At 46.6% G+C, this 18097-nt stretch overlaps 1 protein-coding gene across 1 annotated transcript; it reads left to right on the top strand.

The window, feature by feature from the left end:
• The first annotated feature begins 2400 nt into the window (after window positions 1-2400).
• Window positions 2401-7756, top strand: LOC109779367 (uncharacterized). Its single transcript, XM_020337983.3, has 12 exons — window positions 2401-2809; window positions 3108-3137; window positions 3803-4188; window positions 4717-4954; window positions 5221-5286; window positions 6055-6129; window positions 6236-6298; window positions 6398-6457; window positions 6551-6640; window positions 6736-6843; window positions 7014-7136; window positions 7353-7756. The coding sequence occupies exons 1-12, from the start codon at window positions 2450-2452 to the stop codon at window positions 7482-7484; spliced, it is 1731 nt and encodes a 576-aa protein (XP_020193572.2). The 5' UTR covers window positions 2401-2449; the 3' UTR covers window positions 7485-7756.
• The last annotated feature ends 10341 nt before the right edge of the window (window positions 7757-18097 follow it).

Genomic DNA, 18097 nt, shown 5'->3' with positions numbered 1-18097 from the left:
CCCCAATTGCAAATTGAAGATCTCAATTTATTGTGAGGCTTTAAAAATTAGGGAGCATATTCTATTTATAGATGAGTAGTGAAGGATTTCGTCCGTACATTTGTGCTCATGATCCTAATATAACCCCATAGGCTCAACATTTTGGTGCACATCTACATTGTCTTCGATGTTTCAAAAATGGTGTTAATTGTATATTTCTTGTGATCAGAAAGATTAATGCCTTATAAGGATTGAAATATGTTTTCACCAAAAAAAAAGGATCAAAATTTGTGATATTTTTCACGGCTGATTGAGTGGTAATTTACCAGCTTTTTTTTTGAGGGGATGCTAATTTACCAGCTAGGCTCGTACGTAGCACCAGAACCATCGGGAGAGCCGCAGAATGAACGGACACGTACGAAGAACAGTCCCTGGACGCAGCTGTCGTCCTGCGTTGTACTAATGGCGAGGCTTAACGCTGGAGCAACGTGCCGATCCATGGACGCCGGCCGTGCCTGCCAACCAGCGGGGTGATGAGGTGCTGCACAGCTACGTTTCTTCATCTTCTTTTTCCGTCCATAGCACGACTACGCTAGCTAGCTCACCGGTCGTGGCGACAGCGAAATGACACGAAGAGTGGGTACACGGACGACGTGAGGAAAAAGAGAGAGATCGCGATCGGTATCCGGGGTCAAGGGCTGGCCATCACATGTCTGCGTGACAGCCCTCGTGTCTTTTGTTTCAGCCGCCGAAATAAATATTCACATGTCACACAAGGCAACGCACTATTTTGAAGATACGGTGAAAATCGACTTTGACTTGAAGATGAAGATTGCTCCCCAAGGCTTTACCTCTACTTTAATTAGAAGATTGCTTCTCAAGACTACGATCTTCTGCAAATCTTTTTATGATGATTGATAGTGTTATGTTGCAAAAGAAATTCTAGTCTCCTTGCTATTTCTATTATCTCATCAATGCATGTAATATTTAGCTTTTATTATAGCTCAATGCGAACATATTTCCGCATGACACGTATGCCATCACGATAAGAAATGACTTGAAATCGTAGCGGTCTCTAGGGGTCTCAAAGGCATTTTCAGAGAGGAAGCATGTCCTTATTAGCCGAATCCATTAGTCTCCCTCACCTTCGATGATCGCTTTCGGTGTGAGGAGGCGGGTGACCATGGATCTTTGTGCTCTTTGGGAGATCTTTGGGAGATCGTGTAGTTCATCGGGTGTGTGGAGTCGTTGGTGCGGTGGCATAATTGCTCCCGCCTTCATCCCTGTTATACTAGCACTGGTTTTGGCTTCGCCGGGAGATCCAATCCTTTCAAGTTGTGGAAGTCAATCTTCTCCCGCAGTAAAAAGTTGTGTGGATCACCGACCACGATGCTTCCACATCAGTTCACATGCCACCGGTGGTCTCTTCAATAACAAACTACTTGGAACCCTAGAGCTATCAAGGGCATTCCCAGGGAAAGCATGTCATGTAGCTGAATCCATTAGTCTCCCTCACCGTCGGTGATCACTTTCGGTGCGTAGAGGGCGGGGTGACCATGGATCTTTGTGCTGCTGGGACCTGGGGAGATCTAGTCTAGGTTGTTAGCATCAAGTGCCCTGGTGTAGTTCGACGGGTGTGTCACATCTTCATACATGTTGCACTGACGCAGGTTTTGGTGTCGCCGGGAGATCCCATCCTTTCAAGTTGTGGAAGTTAGTCTTCTCCCACAAAAAAAAGTTGTTGAGTTACCGACCACAATGCTTCCCCGTTGATTCACATGCCGCCGGTGGTCTCTTCAATAACATCCCTCAAGGGCGCTTTCGGCATCAACGTCTGATTGGGCCTCCTCGCCTGGCCTTCACATTTCTTCTCCGGGTCGATAATCCATGCTTTGAATCATCACCGTCGGCGTCTCCGAGCAACATTCGATGACTTTGACGTCCGTGTTGGCTCCGGCTATGCAAACCAGGTGCAAAATCGAGCAAAGCTCATGTTGCGCCATCGGGTTGTGTGGCAAGAGAAGTCTATTGGACAAGGCCGTAATTTTAAATTTTACTGGTAACGATTTTATTTGTCTCACACTTTTTTTTTTGCAGGTGATCTCACACTTTTTCAATAATGCTATTTTCTTCAAACTTTTTCTTGACACGAATTTTCCTTCAAACTTTACACTACATCAGTGATAATTAACATGGATCACCTTTTCTGAAAAGAGAAAAACCTCACTGCGGAAAGAGTAAAAAAAAAAAAACCGGCGTCGGCATCGCGTGATGCACCGCTCGAAAACGACCTGCGCGCGCGTGTTATCGTTGCCCTGTCTTCCTTGTACACGACGCCAAGTCAAGCCGGGGAATAAAACCGGGCCGGGCGCGTCCCGCGAAAAGGACCCGCCTTTGCCTTTGCTCGCCCCATAAATCACGCCGCCCGGCGAAGACCCACCCAAAAGACTTCCCAAGCACAGCCGCCGAGATGGCCATCGCCGAGACGGCAGCGGCGGTGGCGACGACGACGACGACGTCCGACACAGCGCCCATGTCCCCGGCCTCTGCGAAGGCCGGGGCGGCGATCGGTCCGGCGACGGGCGCGACGCGGCGCGGGTGGCTGCGCCGGCTCGTGCCGCGGGAGTACCTGCCCCGTAGCCGCCGGTGGAAGACCCGCGGCGCCGGCGCCCCCGGTGCTGCTGAGGCCGCGAATGGGGGCGGCGCGGCGGGGCCGTCTTCGTACCGGAGGCTGGCGTCGTCGCTGTCGCGGTCGTTCCGGTGGAAGCGGATGCCGGCGCTCCCGTCCCTCAGCCTGCGCGCCGGCTCGGCGTCGGCGGCGCTGGACGAGGTGGCGTTCCGCGTCATGTACGTGGTCGAGGCCGTCGTGCTCGGCCTCGCGCTCTCCTGCTTCTTCCTCTGCTGCGGCTGCCACATCTAGCCTGCCGCCAGCCATGTATTCTCTGTTACTGTTTGTTAGTTGCTCTCGGTTCTTTGGTTAGTAATTTTTTCGTTTTCATCGATCGTCTACTTACTCTGCTGTAAATTTTCCACCGTGAGGAAAATCCATGGAAAAATTCCCAATCTGCTCAAGATGATTTCCGTCGTTTGGGGATGAACGGATGATGGATGGTGTGATGCAATTTTAGTTTTTGGAGCCGGGAGTTGTTTATTACAAGGTCTGTCGCTGTCTCGTGCAAATGCTTGCACGACGACGACAAAAAAATCTAGCTTTGGTTAGTTGGGGATTGGGAGTGAAGGAGGACTGCAAGAAGAGGTCATGGCCATGGAGGAGGCGACAGCGACGGCGTTTGGCTTCCCGGCGGAGGTGCGGCCGGGGGCCACGCGGGTGGGGTGGGTCGGCATCGGCGTCATGGGCGGCGCCATGGCCGCGCGCCTCCTCGCCGCCGGGTACGCGGTGACGGCCTACGCGCGCACGCCGGCCAAGGCGGGGGGCCTGGTCGCCGCCGGAGCGCGCCTCGCGGACTCGCCGGCCTCCGTGGCCGCGGCCTCCGACGTGGTCTTCACCATGGTCGGCAACCCCGGCGACGTCCGCGCCGTCGTCCTGGACGCAGCCTCGGGCGCCCTCGCGGGGCTCCGCCCCGGCGGCGTGCTCGTGGACTGCACCAGCTCCTCCCCCTCCCTCGCGCGCGAGGTCGCCGCGGCCGCGCGCGCCGCCGGCTGCCACGCCGTGGACTGCCCCGTCTCCGGCGGCGACGTCGGCGCGCGCGACGGCACGCTCGCCCTCCTCGCCGGCGGGGACGAGGCCGTGGTGGCGTGGCTCGCCCCGCTCTTCGCCCACCTCGGCAGGCCGACCTGCATGGGCCCGCCCGGCAGCGGCCAGAGCAGCAAGATCGCGAACCAGATCGCGGTGGCGGGCGCGGTGGTCGGCCTCGGCGAGTCCCTGGCCTTCGCCGGCGCCGCCGGGCTGGACGAGCGGCTGTTCCTCGGCGCGGTGTCCAAGGGCGCCGCGGGGTCGCGCGTGATGGACATCTTCGGCGAGCGCGCGCTGAGCCGCGACTTCACGTCCGGGGGCGCCGTGCGGTACATCATCAAGGACCTCGGCATGGCGCTGGAGGTCGGCGACGGCCAGGAGGAGGATGAGGTCAACGTGCTGCCAGGGTCGGCGCTGTACCGGCAGATGTTCTCGGCCATGGCGGCGAACGGCGACGGCGAGCTGTGCCTGCAGGGACTGATCACCGTCGTCGAGCGCCTGAACGGCATCCGCAAGTGAGGCAGAGCAGGTGTTCGTCAAAATGCGGCAGCGGGATATGTATCTCATGGTCATGTATTATTAGATTTCCTGGTCAAAATTCAATATCTATGTCATATTTTTAACCAACGATTTGTGGATGCTATCATCGATCATACTGTTATCATGCTTTACTCGCTGATTTGTGGATGCTATTCTTGTTTATTGTTGATGTTCACACCAGTAATTCAGTTCTTTTTACCAAGTGAGGTACTCTGATGAATTACCAACCCAAGATACAGATTCATGTCTGCCTTTTTACATTTGCATCTCCAAAAGAAAACCAAGGAAGTAGCAGTGAGCAAAAATTGAGACGATGCTACACATGGCATCTTCTATCCAGATGATGTCATGTGATACTAATCTGACAGCCAAGGAGCAATCTGCAAAGCTTGCAAACTTCCAAGGGCCTTTCGCCCAACCAACCATGTGAGATTTCCAGGTGTCTGTCAGTTATTTGCACCGTGCAAGATAGCATATCTACACTAGAGCCTTTCCCTGTGCAGTGCACTGCTTCAGTCTCCTTATCTCTTTCACTCCCACAAACCTTCAGCAGCAAGAATGGCAGCGCCGGGCTCGCTAGGACTTCTCCAGGCGCCGTCCTTCGCCGCGGCCAAGTGCCGTCCGGTGACGGCCACGAGCCGGGGAGCGGCACGAGCCGTGTTCGCCGTCCGCGCCTCGGCAGCTTCTGCGGCCACCAAGGACGCAGTTCTCAGGCCCTTCCGTGAGAACAGGGCTCTCAAGGTCTCACTCTCTCCATCTTGAGACCTTCCGTGCAGTAATAAATTTCCATTGCTTTGATGTGCTCTGATGATAGATGTAGTAGTGTGTTATATCTGTCACTAGTTCTGATAGATGTAGTAGTGTGTTCCCTTCAGACTGGATGGATAGTGCAAGTCTAGAAGTCATCTCTGGGTTGAAGCGTGGAGCAATAAAAATTTCATTGCTTTGGTATGATGGAATGTTGCTGCTGGGCTCTGACGATAGTGATTGGCCTTTTGCACCTGCAGATCATTTCGGGGCTTCAGAACTTCGACAGGTCCAATGTCGCGTCTGTCGTCACGGCTGCGGATAAGGTGTGGATGCTGTTTGGTGCATTCATTTTCCATGCTCTGTTTTCTTACACTTTAGCTCTTTCAGAGGGATGAAATGTTAACCTATGAACTTTATCTGGGATTGAATAACATAATGGTGTTGGGTTTGCTGGTGATGTGCTCTGGAGTTGATAATATTGCCAGCTTAGGTCACTGCTGAGCTTGTCAATCCAGAAGTCTGCAAGTAGAAGGCAGGGTTAGATTAGTACCTAAGCTTCGTCGTTTATCTGGTCAGAAGAATCAGAACCAGCACATAGTATCCTTCACATAGTAGTACATCAATTGTGAATTCTGTTTTGGAGAAGTCATTGTCAATGCAGGTTAATTAGCTGCAGCGACAAAGTATCCTCTTCAAACTCAGTCCACGTCAAAGGAAATCAGTATCCAGGAAGCAACTGTTTTTATTAGTGTTCAGGAAGCAACTGTTGTTATCATCCCACTCTGATACTCTTTTCCAACTAATAGCTTTTCTAATAAGTAAGTAAAACTTTATATGGAACTTTTAAGAAAAACGTATCATAACAAGCAGAATTCAGTACAAGTGCCTCTATTTTGTATCCAAATGTATTCAGGAGGCCAACGCCATGATTTACCTTGCTTTGGATATAAAAATGATCCACTTATCCAAACATAACAGTTATCCCACGAGGCTATTATCTTAATGATCTTGTTGCTGTCCTGCATATATCACAGAAATACTTAAAGGACAACTCATTATCACAAGCTTGTCATCTTGTTTAATGATTGCAGGGAGGTGCTACCCATGTTGATATAGCATGTGACCAGGACTTGGTAAAGCTTGCGCGGGAGCTTACTAACCTTCCGGTGAGCTAACCAATCGCAGAGTTATAAGAAACAGTCAACTGTAGTTCCTTTACCCAAATGTGGAGTTGAGTCTGCTAAGTGCATTATGGGAATTGCATATTTGCAGATATGTGTATCGTCTGTTGACCCTTCATCATTCCAATCTGCGGTAGAAGCTGGTGCGCAAATGGTCAGTCTCTAACTTTGAATGGCACCTGGGCAACGTGGTTCAACTGTATTTTTTTTTTACTCTGCTAGCCACTGGCCTTCACAAACTTTTCTCGTGCAGATTGAGATTGGAAACTATGATTCCTTTTACGATGCAGGCATCGAATTCTCTTCTGAGCAAGTAATTTTTATCAAATATTCTATTGTTTCATCTGTTTAGTGAGACAGACCATCATTTCTATGTGGAATTAAATACACGTTTGATCAATTTCAGATACTGAACTTGACAAGGGAGACAAGGAAGATACTTCCAGACATCACATTGTCAGTAACAGTTCCTCACACTCTGAGCCTCCCAGATCAGGTATATCATCCTCTGTCATTTATTCAGTTATAAGATTTCTTTAAATGACAGTTAACAAGTGCTCTAAAACGGAACCCCTCTGTGCAAAATTACAGATGAGACTTGCAGAGCTACTTGAAGAGGAAGGTGCCGATATCATCCAGACTGAAGGCGGGAAGTGTTCTAATCCGACAAAGCCTGGGGTGCTTGGCCTAATTGAAAAGGTAGCTCAAAAAATGCTAAATACTCCCTCGGTTCCATAATTCTTGCCATTGGTTCAAATTTGAACTAAAACCACGACAAGATTATGGAACGGAGTGAGTAGAACACATTTTATCAAGCGTTGTTATTTTCTTGTTGCACAAATTCATAACTAGTGTTCAACGAACTGTAGGCAACACCAACATTGGCAGCCGCATACTCCATCTCCAGAGCCGTCAGCATACCGGTGATGTGCGCGTCGGGGCTAAGTTCAGTTACTGCACCAATGGCAGTAACCGCAGGAGCTGCCGGCGTGGTATGTATCCTGTAACTCAAACTTCTGCGTAATGATGAGAAAGCCATAAGACCATGTGAACTCTGTGGCTGAAAATAAACCAACACTGATCCAGAACATCCAAGCTGCCATGACTTTTTGTGCTGTCTACTGAAATCCAATTTTTTTTGCCTGTCTGCTGGAACATGTGAGTTTTTTATTCACAAGAGCTGATCTTCTCCTCCCCACTGGCTGCAGGGAGTTGGCTCTGCGATTAACAAGCTCAACGACGTCGTCGCGATGATCGCCGAGGTGAGGAGCATCGCAGAGGCTCTGGGGACGACGGCTTCGAGGAATGTGTCCGAGGACCTGAGAAGAGTTCACAATTAGTATTACTATTCTAGGTCGACACGGCTTTTCTCTGGACAAACTCGAGAAGTCAGTAAGGAATCAGGAGATGTAGTTCCAGCAGTTTAGCATTTCTCCTGTCTGCTAGCCTTTGTGCAGATCTAGAGAAGATTGCCTGAAAGAGCTAAGATAACTAAATCGGTTTACGCCTTCCTCTTTATTTATTTTTCATATTATATCTATAGAATTGGAAGATATTCTTGCTGGTGATAAAACCTGAGCCTTTGAAGACAGTGATAAAGCTACTTTGAATATCAAGCTAGCAGGGGTCCTATCCATCACCAGGCGGTTAAAGTTCTGTTTATTCTTATGGATCCAGTTCATCACCAATAACATGCCAAGCGTCCAACTGGTGTCTACGATTGTGTTTACAAAGTTGTACTAGAGCTGCGACAATTAATTTGGATCGGAGAGAATGTCTTATTTGCCTCTAGAACATAAAACAAAGGTTGCCTTCACATGGTCGTTAGCCAAGTTTGCACATTCATCAAATATTACAGTTGCTGATACATGCGCTCTTCCTCCATTGTTCATAGTTTCAATCACCTCCATGAAATCTGCCTAGAAGCAAACTCAGTTGCATGCCAGCCTAAGGGCTAAATAAATTCCGTGCAAAAAGAGCATAAGTTTCTACTATATCAACATCGTATACCTGATCAAGAAATTTACTCGACGCTCCATTGAAATTGCCTCTCGAGTCTTTGGTTATCATTCCCACGCCCCCTACATGGTATCCGCATCAAAGGATACATCAACGAGACCTTCACTTTGTCAGCAGGTGGTGACATCCAACCATGGTGCTTCACTGTTGATTTTTCTTTTGTGAAACTACCGATCTATTAATCATCAATCATGGCAGTACAAAGGATATAAAAAATAATGAAAATTACATTTAAAGCCGTAGACTACCTAGCGCTGCCGTCATCGCCCCTTCCTCATCGGAGCCGGGCAAAACTTGTTGAAATAGACAGCCGGGAAGTTGTCGTGCTAGGTCCTCTTGCCGCCGACGAATAGAAGCGTAGATTAGAAGGATCCAACCTGTAGACACATCAACATAGACAAACTAAGACTAAATTTTCTGTTGATTTGTTAGTATAAGCTTTTTCATAGTTTGCTGCTAGAGCGGCAATGGCCAATGCAGTTCTTGTCAATGTTTTAACCAAACTTGCTTCTACATTTGGGGTTGATATTTAATGCTCCATGACTAGATGTTCGACTCAGCTTCCACCCATGATGATGCTCCCACTCGGTATAATATGCTGATCGAGAGAGACTTTGTGTATTGCCTTGCCACAAAATATTCAAAATTCTCATTGATTCGAGTTTCAATGTGTGGTCTGTCGCAATTGGCCAAAAAAGATCTTAAATCAACTCCTCACCCCGTTTACTAGATTGTGGGTTGATCAAATCATTAACACGAGTGATGTTAATGATCGATTGTTCATCTTGTAGCACCGTTGGGTTTCTAATTATGGCTATGTGCATCATCTAATGCAGAGGCCCTCCTTTTCAAGAAAAACGATGGGTACCCACAATTTTAGTTTTTAAGCCATCTTGTACTCTACATATGCTCCGCTTTTTGAAAGTCTGAACTCTCACCATGGTACTCTGCCGAGTGAAGGAAGAACTCTCACCATGGTACTCTGCCGAGTGAAGGAAGAGTCCTTCAGATGAGGTGCAAAAGATCCTCATTCGGATAATAGCTTGCTTTTAACACTCTGACACAAAGTGAGTCAGGATATGAAATCAATCTACATGCTTCGTTTTCCTAACATCGCAAGATTGAAGTAGTGTATATCTCTAAATTTCATTGCACCCTTCTTCTTTGGTACACACATCTTCATCCAAGCAAACCAATGCATTCTCTTTTGATTTTCCTTGTCACCCCAACAAAAATGTGACATCAAATAAATAATTCCCTTGCATATATTTTTGGGGATTTTGAAGATCAACACCACATATGAAGGGATGGTTTGTGTCACCGCATTGAGAAGCACCTCTTTTCCACTTAAATACAACCTTTTTCTTTACATCCATTGATTCTTTTGCAAACTCTCTCCACTAATTGAAAGAGTCAAACCTTTCAGCCCCATTTGACCTAATGTAGCGCAATAATCATCAAGGATTGTACAGGGAGATGTTGCATTTTGCACATGCGCTTTCATTAGGATAAGAGAATCATCTGCAAAATAGCAAATTGGAAATTTGAGGGCCTCTCGGGATACCTTGACACAATAGTGTTTTCTTGTATCTCCGGCATGAGTGAACGAACTTGCTAAACCTCCAGCAAAAAGAATAAAAAAGGTAGGGAGATTATGGGTCTCTTGTCATAGTTCCCTACTAGGTTTGATGGTCTGCATCTCTTGCGAATTAACTTTGAGTTGGTACTCAACTGGTAACACACGAGATTATCATCTTTACCCATTATGCCGCAAAACCTAGTCTCGGCATGATTTTCTCCAAAAAAGGAAACCATTTGCATGGTCATCAACTTTATGCATATCCAAGATAACGACACATAACTCATTCTTTCCATCTATTTACTTCTTAATTGTGTGAAAGCTTTCATATTCATGTCTTGCATTGTCTGTGATTAGCCATCTCGACACAAATCACTTTGTGTTGGACTCATAATCTTTGGCAATAACATTTTCATTCTTGACACCAACATTTTACGTATAATCTTATAGACGACATTGCATAAACTTATCAGTCATAATCACAATACCTTTTGTGGTGATTGTACCTTTGGAATCATCCTTCTCACTGTTGTTCCACCCTTCCGGTAACACACCAAAATTTCCCTATGTTGATATCTGCTCCACTAAATCATCCTCTAACATTGTCAAAAGTCGTTCAAAAATATTGCATGCAACCTTCCATCCTTGTACTTTTAAATCACAGAATTTGTGATGTAAGTAATTGAAAGGATCGATATAGTTGACAGGAGGGGGGGGGGGGGGGGTGAATAGGCAACTAACAATTTTAGCTTTTCTTTACCAATTTAAACTTTGCATCAAAGTAGGTTGTCTAGATATGCAACTAGGTGGGCAACCTATATGATGCAACAACAACAAGCACACAAGCAAGCAAGGGATATAACACATAAAAGCTTGCACAAGTAAAGGCACGAGATAACCAAGAGTGGAGCCGGTGAAGACGAGGATGTGTTACCGAAGTTCCTTCCTTTTAAAGGGAAGTACGTCTCCGTTGGAGCGGTGTGGAGGCACAATGCTCCCCAAGAAGCCACTAGGGCCACCGTATTCTCCTCACGCCCTCACACAATGCGAGATGCCGTGATTCCACTATTGGTGCCCTTGAAGGCGGCAACCGGACCTTTACAAACAAGGTTGGGGCTCTCTCCACAACTTAATTGGAGGCTCCCAACGAAACCCCGGAGCTTCACCACAATGGAATGTGGCTCCGAAGTGACCTCTTCTGTCTAGGGCGTCCAAGCACCCAAGAGTAACAAAATCCACACAAGAAAGTATGGGGGAATCAAATATCCTTTGGTGGAAGTGTAGATCTAGGTCTCCTCCTTCAATCCCTAGCAAATCAACGAGTTTGAGTGGCTAGAGAGAGAGAGATCGGGAAAGAGAGCTTTAATGGCAGTAATGGAGGAGAGAGAGAGGCAAGAGGTAGGTGGGAGGTAGGAGAAGCACCTCCTTAAATAGGCCCCCCAAGATCTAACCGTTATGTGCAGAAACGCATAGGAGCGGTACTTCCGGTGGCGCACCCGGTAGTACCGGTTTATCGGAACAAACCGGAACTACCGCACAACCACCGCTCAACTACCGGGCCACATACAGAAAGTAAACCCCTCAGGCCGGTAGTTGGAGCAGAGGTTGGACCGGAACTACCGCTGGGCCAGCAGTTCCTGGGCGGTACTACCGCCCTGAACACCGGTAGTAGTGGTTTATCAAGACAAATCGGAACTACCGTTCCACCACCGGTCTACCACCGTACCCGGTACAGAAGGGAGTCACCCCTGAGCGGTACTAGGAGCGGTGGTAGGACCGGAACTACCGGCCAGCGGTACAACCGCTCAAGGAAGCGGTACAACCGCCATGAGCAGAATTGCACTAAATAGAGGATGGGGAACCTCTCTCTCCTCGAACGGAGGGTATATGGTGGGTGCAGAGAATGTGTACGTGGATTCACCCAATACCTTCCGATGTGGATTCCCTCTTAATAGTACGGATATCCTACGACCAAAGGAAATAAAAACGTCGGAAACTCCGTCTTCGATCTTTTCCGCATAGAGGGAAAACCTAACCGTCTTGCGCCACACAATGTGTACCTGAGAAAACTATGGCGCACGATTAGTCCACACGTGTGTTGTCATCATCACCAAAACCCTAAGGCAAAAGATGCCCTTACAATCTCCCCCTTTTTGGTGGATGATGACAACCACACAATTAGTCCGGGAGTCCTAGAAAATAAAGGAGGGGCTGCCCCTGAGTGTGAGCACTATTTAGAGTTTGCTTTTGGAATGCAAAGTGCGCACACTAGGGACAATGCTCCCCCTGGATTTTATAGACCAACCGGAGACAGCAAAACAACCGCAATAAAACATAAAGCAGTAGAGACAGGGATAAGGACACCAACAACACATAATAAACTCTACTGAAAGAAGAGTGCATAGATAAATAGAACGACGCATGTCTTACACCATGCACGAGATCACAACATAGAATAAGTCCACAGGGCACTAGAAAGAGCAAGCAAATAAACTATCAAGACCAACTGCAAATAAACCACCCATGCAACTCCCGTGACCTAATGGAGCTCTCTGCCCCTTTGGCATCGAGACACCAAAAAGGAAAAGAGCGAAGCTAGCATCCCGGGGCTCAGTAGATCTCCTCGCCAGTAGCCGCAGAGCTGTCGGAAGCATCATCATCAACATCATCGTCAGGATCCTCGGCCTCCTCAGACTCCTTAGACCTCGCAGTAGCTGCCTCAGGAACACGGTCAGAGGAAGAAGCAGGTGCTTCATCAGACCACTGACAGTTCTCCAAGCACCATGTATCTTCAGGAGTGATGGTCTTCTCGGAGCCACTCTTCACATCCGGCACATTGAGGTGCCTCATCAACTGAATCTGCCTGCGACGCGCCATCTTCTCAGCAACATGGGCCTTGTAGAGCTTCTTCTGAATATGAGTCTGTAGGCAAAAGGTCTTCTTGATCTTGGAAGTTAGCTTCTCAACCCACGAGGGCTGGACCCCAGGCTCTAGCTCAAAGTCCTCGTCGCCCGAGGTAGCAAACACATCCTCCTGATTGCCTGAAGCAAAGCGAGGGGTCTTATGCTTCTTTTTCCTTAGCTCCTTAACCTCATGCTCCGTGAGGTTGGCAGGGGAGGTGAGAGGCTCTCCTGGCCTACGGATTGCCAAAGCGATGCTCAGAAACTGCATCACAAAAGGAGCATATATCGGTACCATGCGGTACAACACCATATTGTACATCTCCTCCCACAGCCACTTGGAGACATCAAACGTGGCACCGGATCCCCTCTTGGTCTTCATGGCCACAAGCAAATCCACCAGATAACCATAGATATGTGTTGATTCCCAACCTTGGGAAGCAGCACACAACGGAACACACGATGCATAATGTCATAGACTGGCAGAAGATCATAGGACTTACCCACAATACCATGTCCAGGGATGTACAGAGGGGCAAGCTTCACCTTGTCCATGGGATGAGCACGGTCGTGAGGACGGATGCCTGAAGGAAATATGCCCTAGAGGCAATAATAAAGTTATTATTTATTTCCTTATTTCATGATAAATGTTTATTATTCATGCTAGAATTGTATTAACCGAAAACTTCGTACATGTGTGAATACATAGACAAAACAAAGTGTCCCTAGTATGCCTCTACTTGACTAGTTCGTTTATCAAAGTTATGTTTCCTAACCATAGACATGTGTTGTCATTTGATGAACGGGATCACATCATTAGGAGAATGATGTGATGGACAAGACCCATTCATTAGCTTAGCATTATGATCGTTACAGTTTCATTGTTACTGCTTTCTTCATGACTTATACATGTTCCTCAGACTATGAGATTATGCAACTCCCGAATACCGGAGGAACACCTTGTGTGCTATCAAACGTCACAACGTAAATGGGTGATTATAAAGATGCTCTACAGGTCTCTCCGATGGTGTTTGTTGAGTTGGCATAGATCGAGATTAGGATTTGTCACTCCGTGTATCGGAGAGGTATCTCTAGGCCCTCTCGGTAATGCACATCACTATAAGCCTTGCAAGCAATGTGACTAATGAGTTAGTTGCGGGATGATGCATTACAGAATGAGTAAAGAGACTTACCGGTAACGAGATTGAACTAGGTATTGAGATACAGACGATCGAATCTCGGGCAAGTAACATACCGATGACAAAGGGAACAACGTATGTTGTTATGCGGTTTGGCCGATAAAGATCTTCATAGAATATGTAGGAACCAATATGAGCATCCAGGTTCTGCTATTGGTTATTGACCGGAGATGAGTCTCGGTCATGTCTACATAGTTCTCGAACCCGTAGGGTCTGCACGCTTAACGTTCTGTGACGATTTGTATTATGAGTTATGTGATTTGATGACTGAAGTTTGTTCGGAGTCCCGGATGAGATCGGGGACATGACGAGGAGTCTCGAAATGGTCGAGATGTAAAGATCGATATATTGGAAGGCTATATTCGGACATCGGAAAGGTTCCGAGTGATTAGGGTATTTTTCGAAGTACCGGAGAGTTACGGGAATTCGTATTGGGCCTTAATGGGCCATACGGGAAAGGAGAGAAAGGCCTCAAGGGTGGCCGCGCCCCTTCCCCATGGACTGGTCCGAATTGGACTAGGGAAAGGGGCGCCCCCTTCCTTCCTTCTCATTCTCCCTTCCCTTTTTCCTATTCCATGTGGGAGGTGGAATCCTACTAGGACTAGGGAGTCCTAGTAGGACTCTACACTTTGGGCGCGCCCTATGAGGGCCGGCCTCCTCCTCCCTCCATCCTTTATATACGTGGCCAGGGGGCACCCCATAGACACACAAGTTGATCATTGATCTCTTAGCCGTGTGCGGTGCCCCCCTCCACCATAATCCACCTCGGTCATATCGTTGCAGTGCTTAGGCGAAGCCCTGCGCCGATAGCTTCATCATCACCGTCATCACGCCGTCGTGCTAACGAAGCTCTCCCTTGACACTCTGCTAGATCGTGAGTTCGTGGGACGTCACCGAGCCGAGCGTGTGCAGATCGCGGAGGTGCCATACTTCCGGTAGTAGGATCGGTCGATCGTGAAGACATACGACTACATCAACTGCGTTGTCATAACGCTTCCGCTTACGGTCTACGAGGGTACGTAGACAACACTCTCCCCTCTCGTTGCTATGCATCACCATGATCTTGCATGTGCGTAGGAATTTTTTGAAATTACTACGTTCCCCAACAGTGGCATCCGAGCCAGGTTTATGCGTAGATGTTATATGCACGAGTAGAACACAAGTGAGTTGTGGGCGATACTAGTCATACTGCTTACCATCATGTCATACTTTGATTCGGCGGTATTGTTGGATGAAGCGGCCCGGACCGACATTACGCGTACGCTTACGCGAGACTGGTTCTATCGACGTGCTTCACACACAGGTGGCTGGCGGGTGTCAGTTTCTCCAACTTTAGTTGAATCGAGTGTGGCTACGCCCGGTCCTTGTGAAGGTTAAAACAACACATACTTGACGAAATATCGTTGTAGTTTTGATGCGTAGGTAAGAACGGTTCTTTCTCAGCCCGTAGCAGCCACGTAAAACTTGCAACAACAAAGTAGAGGACGTCTAACTTGTTTTTGCAGGGCATGTTGTGATGTGATATGGTCAAGACATGATGCTAAATTTTATTGTATGAGATGATCATGTTTTGTAACAGAGTTATCGGCAACTGGCAGGAGCCATATGGTTGTCGCTTTATTGTATGAAATGCAATCGTCATGTAATTGCTTTACTTTATCACTAAGCGGTAGCAATAGTCGTAGAAGCAATAGTTGGCGAGACGACAACGATGCTACGATGGAGATCAAGGTGTCGCGCCGGTGACGATGGTGATCATGACGGTGCTTTGGAGATGGAGATCAAAGGCACAAGATGATGATGGCCATATCATATCACTTATATTGATTGCATGTGATGTTTATCTTTTATGCATCTTATTTTGCTTAGATTGACGGTAGTATTATAAGATGATCTCTCACTAAATTTCAAGGTATAAGTGTTCTCCCTGAGTATGCACCGTTGTGAAAGTTCGTCGTGCCGAGACACCACGTGATGATAGGGTGTGATAAGCACTACGTTCACATACAACGGGTACAAGCCAGTTTTGCACACGCAGAATACTCGGGTTAAACTTGACAAGCCTAGCATATGCAGATATGGCCTCGGAACACTTGAGACCGAAAGGTCGAGCGTGAATCATATAGAAGATATGATCAACATAGTGATGTTCACCATTGAAAACTACTCCATCTTACATGATGATCAGACATGGTTTAGTTGATATGGATCACGTGATAACTTAGATGATTAGAGGGATGTCTATCTAAGTGGGAGTTCTTAAGTAATATGATTAATTGAACTTTAATTTATCATGAACTTAGTCCTGGTAGTATTAGCATATCTGTGTTGTAGATCAATAACTCACGTTTAGCTCCCCTGTTTTATTTTTTGATATGTTCCTAGAGAAAACTAAGTTGAAAGATGTTAGTAGCAATGATGCGGATTGGATCCATTATCTGAGGATTATCCTCATTGCTGCACAGAAGAATTATGTCCTTGATGCACCGCTAGGTGACAGACCGATTGCAGGAGCAAATGTAGACGTTATGAACGTTTGACAAGCTCGATATGATGACTACATGATAGTTTAGTGCACCATACTTTACGGCTTAGAATCGGGGCTTCAAAGACGTTTTTGAAACGCCACGGAGCATATGAGATGTTCCAAGAGTTGAAATTAGTATTTCAGACTCATGCCCATGTCGAAAGGTATGAGACCTTTGACAAGCACTTTGCCTACAGGATGGAGGAGAATTGCTCAGCTAGTGAGCATGTGCTCAGAATGTCTGAGTACTACAATCACTTGAATCAAGTGGGAGTTAATCTTCCAGATAAGATAGTGATTGACAGAGTTCTCTACTCACTATCACCAAGTTACTAGAACTTCATGATGAACTATAATATGCAAGGGATAACGGAAACGATTCCCAAGCTCTTCGTGATGCTGAAATCGACGAAGGTAGAAATCAAGAAAAGCATCAAGTGTTGATGGTTGACAAGAACACTAGTTTCAAGAAAAGGGAAAAGGGAAGAAGGGGAACTTCAAAAAGAACGGCAAGCAAGTTGCTGCTCCCGTGAAGAAGCCCAAAGCTAGACCCAAGCCTGAAACTGAGTGCTTCTACTGCAAAGGAAATGGTCATTGGAAGTGGAACTGCCCTAGATACATGGCGGATAAGAAGGATGGCAAAGTGAACAAAGGTATATTGGATATACATGTTATTGATGTGTACTTTACTAGTGTTTATAGCAACCCCTCGGCATTTGATACTGGTTCAGTTGCTAAGAGTAGTAACTCGAAATGGGAGTTGCAGAATGAACAGAAACTAGTTAGGGGCGAAGTGACGATGTGTGTTGGAAGTAGTTCCAAGATTGATATGATCATCATCGCACACTCCCTATACTTTCGGGATTAGTGTTGAACCTAAATAATTGTTATTTGGTGTTTGCGTTGAGCATGAATATGATTTGATCATGTTTATTGCAATACAGTTATTCATTTAAGTTAGAGAATAATTGTTGTTCTGTTTACATGAATAAAACCTTCTATGGTCATACACCCAATGAAAATGGTTTGTTGGATCTCGATCGTAGTGATACACATATTCATAATATTGAAGCCAAAAGATGCAAAGTTAATAATGATAGTGCAACTTATTTGTGGCACTGCCGTTTAGGTCATATTGGTGTAAAGCGCATGAACAAACTCCATGCTGATGGGATTTTGGAATCACTTGATTATGAATCACTTGATGCTTGCGAACCATGGCTTATGGGCAAAATGACTAAGACTCCGTTCTCCGGAACAATGGAGCGAGCAACTGACTTATTGGAAATAATACATACTGATGTATGCGATCCGATGAGTGTTGAGGCTCGCGGCGGGTATCGTTGTTTTCTGACCTTCATAGATGATTTGAGCTGATATGGGTATATCTACTTGATGAAACATAAGTCTGAAACATTTGAAAAGTTCATATAATTTCAGAGTGAAGTGGAAAATCATTGTAACAAGAAAATAAAGTTTCTACGATCTGATCGTGGAGGAGAATATTTGAGTTATGAGTTTGGTCTTCATTTGAAACAATGCGGAATAGTTTCGCAACTCACGCCACCTGGAACACCACAGCGTAATGAGGTGTCCGAACATCGTAACCATACTTTATTAGATATGGTGCAATCTATGATGTCTCTTACCGATTTATCACTATCGTTTTGGGGTTATGCATTAGAGACAGCTGCATTCACGTTAAATAGGGCACCATCTAAATCCGTTG

The sequence above is a fragment of the Aegilops tauschii genome, chromosome 1, assembly GCF_002575655.3.
Source record: "Aegilops tauschii subsp. strangulata cultivar AL8/78 chromosome 1, Aet v6.0, whole genome shotgun sequence".
Classification (NCBI taxonomy): Eukaryota; Viridiplantae; Streptophyta; class Magnoliopsida; order Poales; family Poaceae; genus Aegilops; species Aegilops tauschii.
Note: the sequence above shows the minus strand (reverse complement) of the source record. Positions and strands in the feature narration are given on the sequence as shown.

Excerpts from the sequence above, each read along its gene's own strand:
- LOC109779367 (XM_020337983.3), top strand. The coding sequence starts at position 2,450 with ATGGCCATCGCCGAGACGGCAGCGGCGGTGGCGACGACGACGACGACG. Across the intron at positions 2,810-3,107 it reads CGTCGGCGGCGCTGGACGAG|TTTTTGGAGCCGGGAGTTGT; the intron begins GTGGCGTTCCGC and ends ATGCAATTTTAG. Across the intron at positions 4,189-4,716 it reads CGCCTGAACGGCATCCGCAA|TGCACTGCTTCAGTCTCCTT; the intron begins GTGAGGCAGAGC and ends TTCCCTGTGCAG.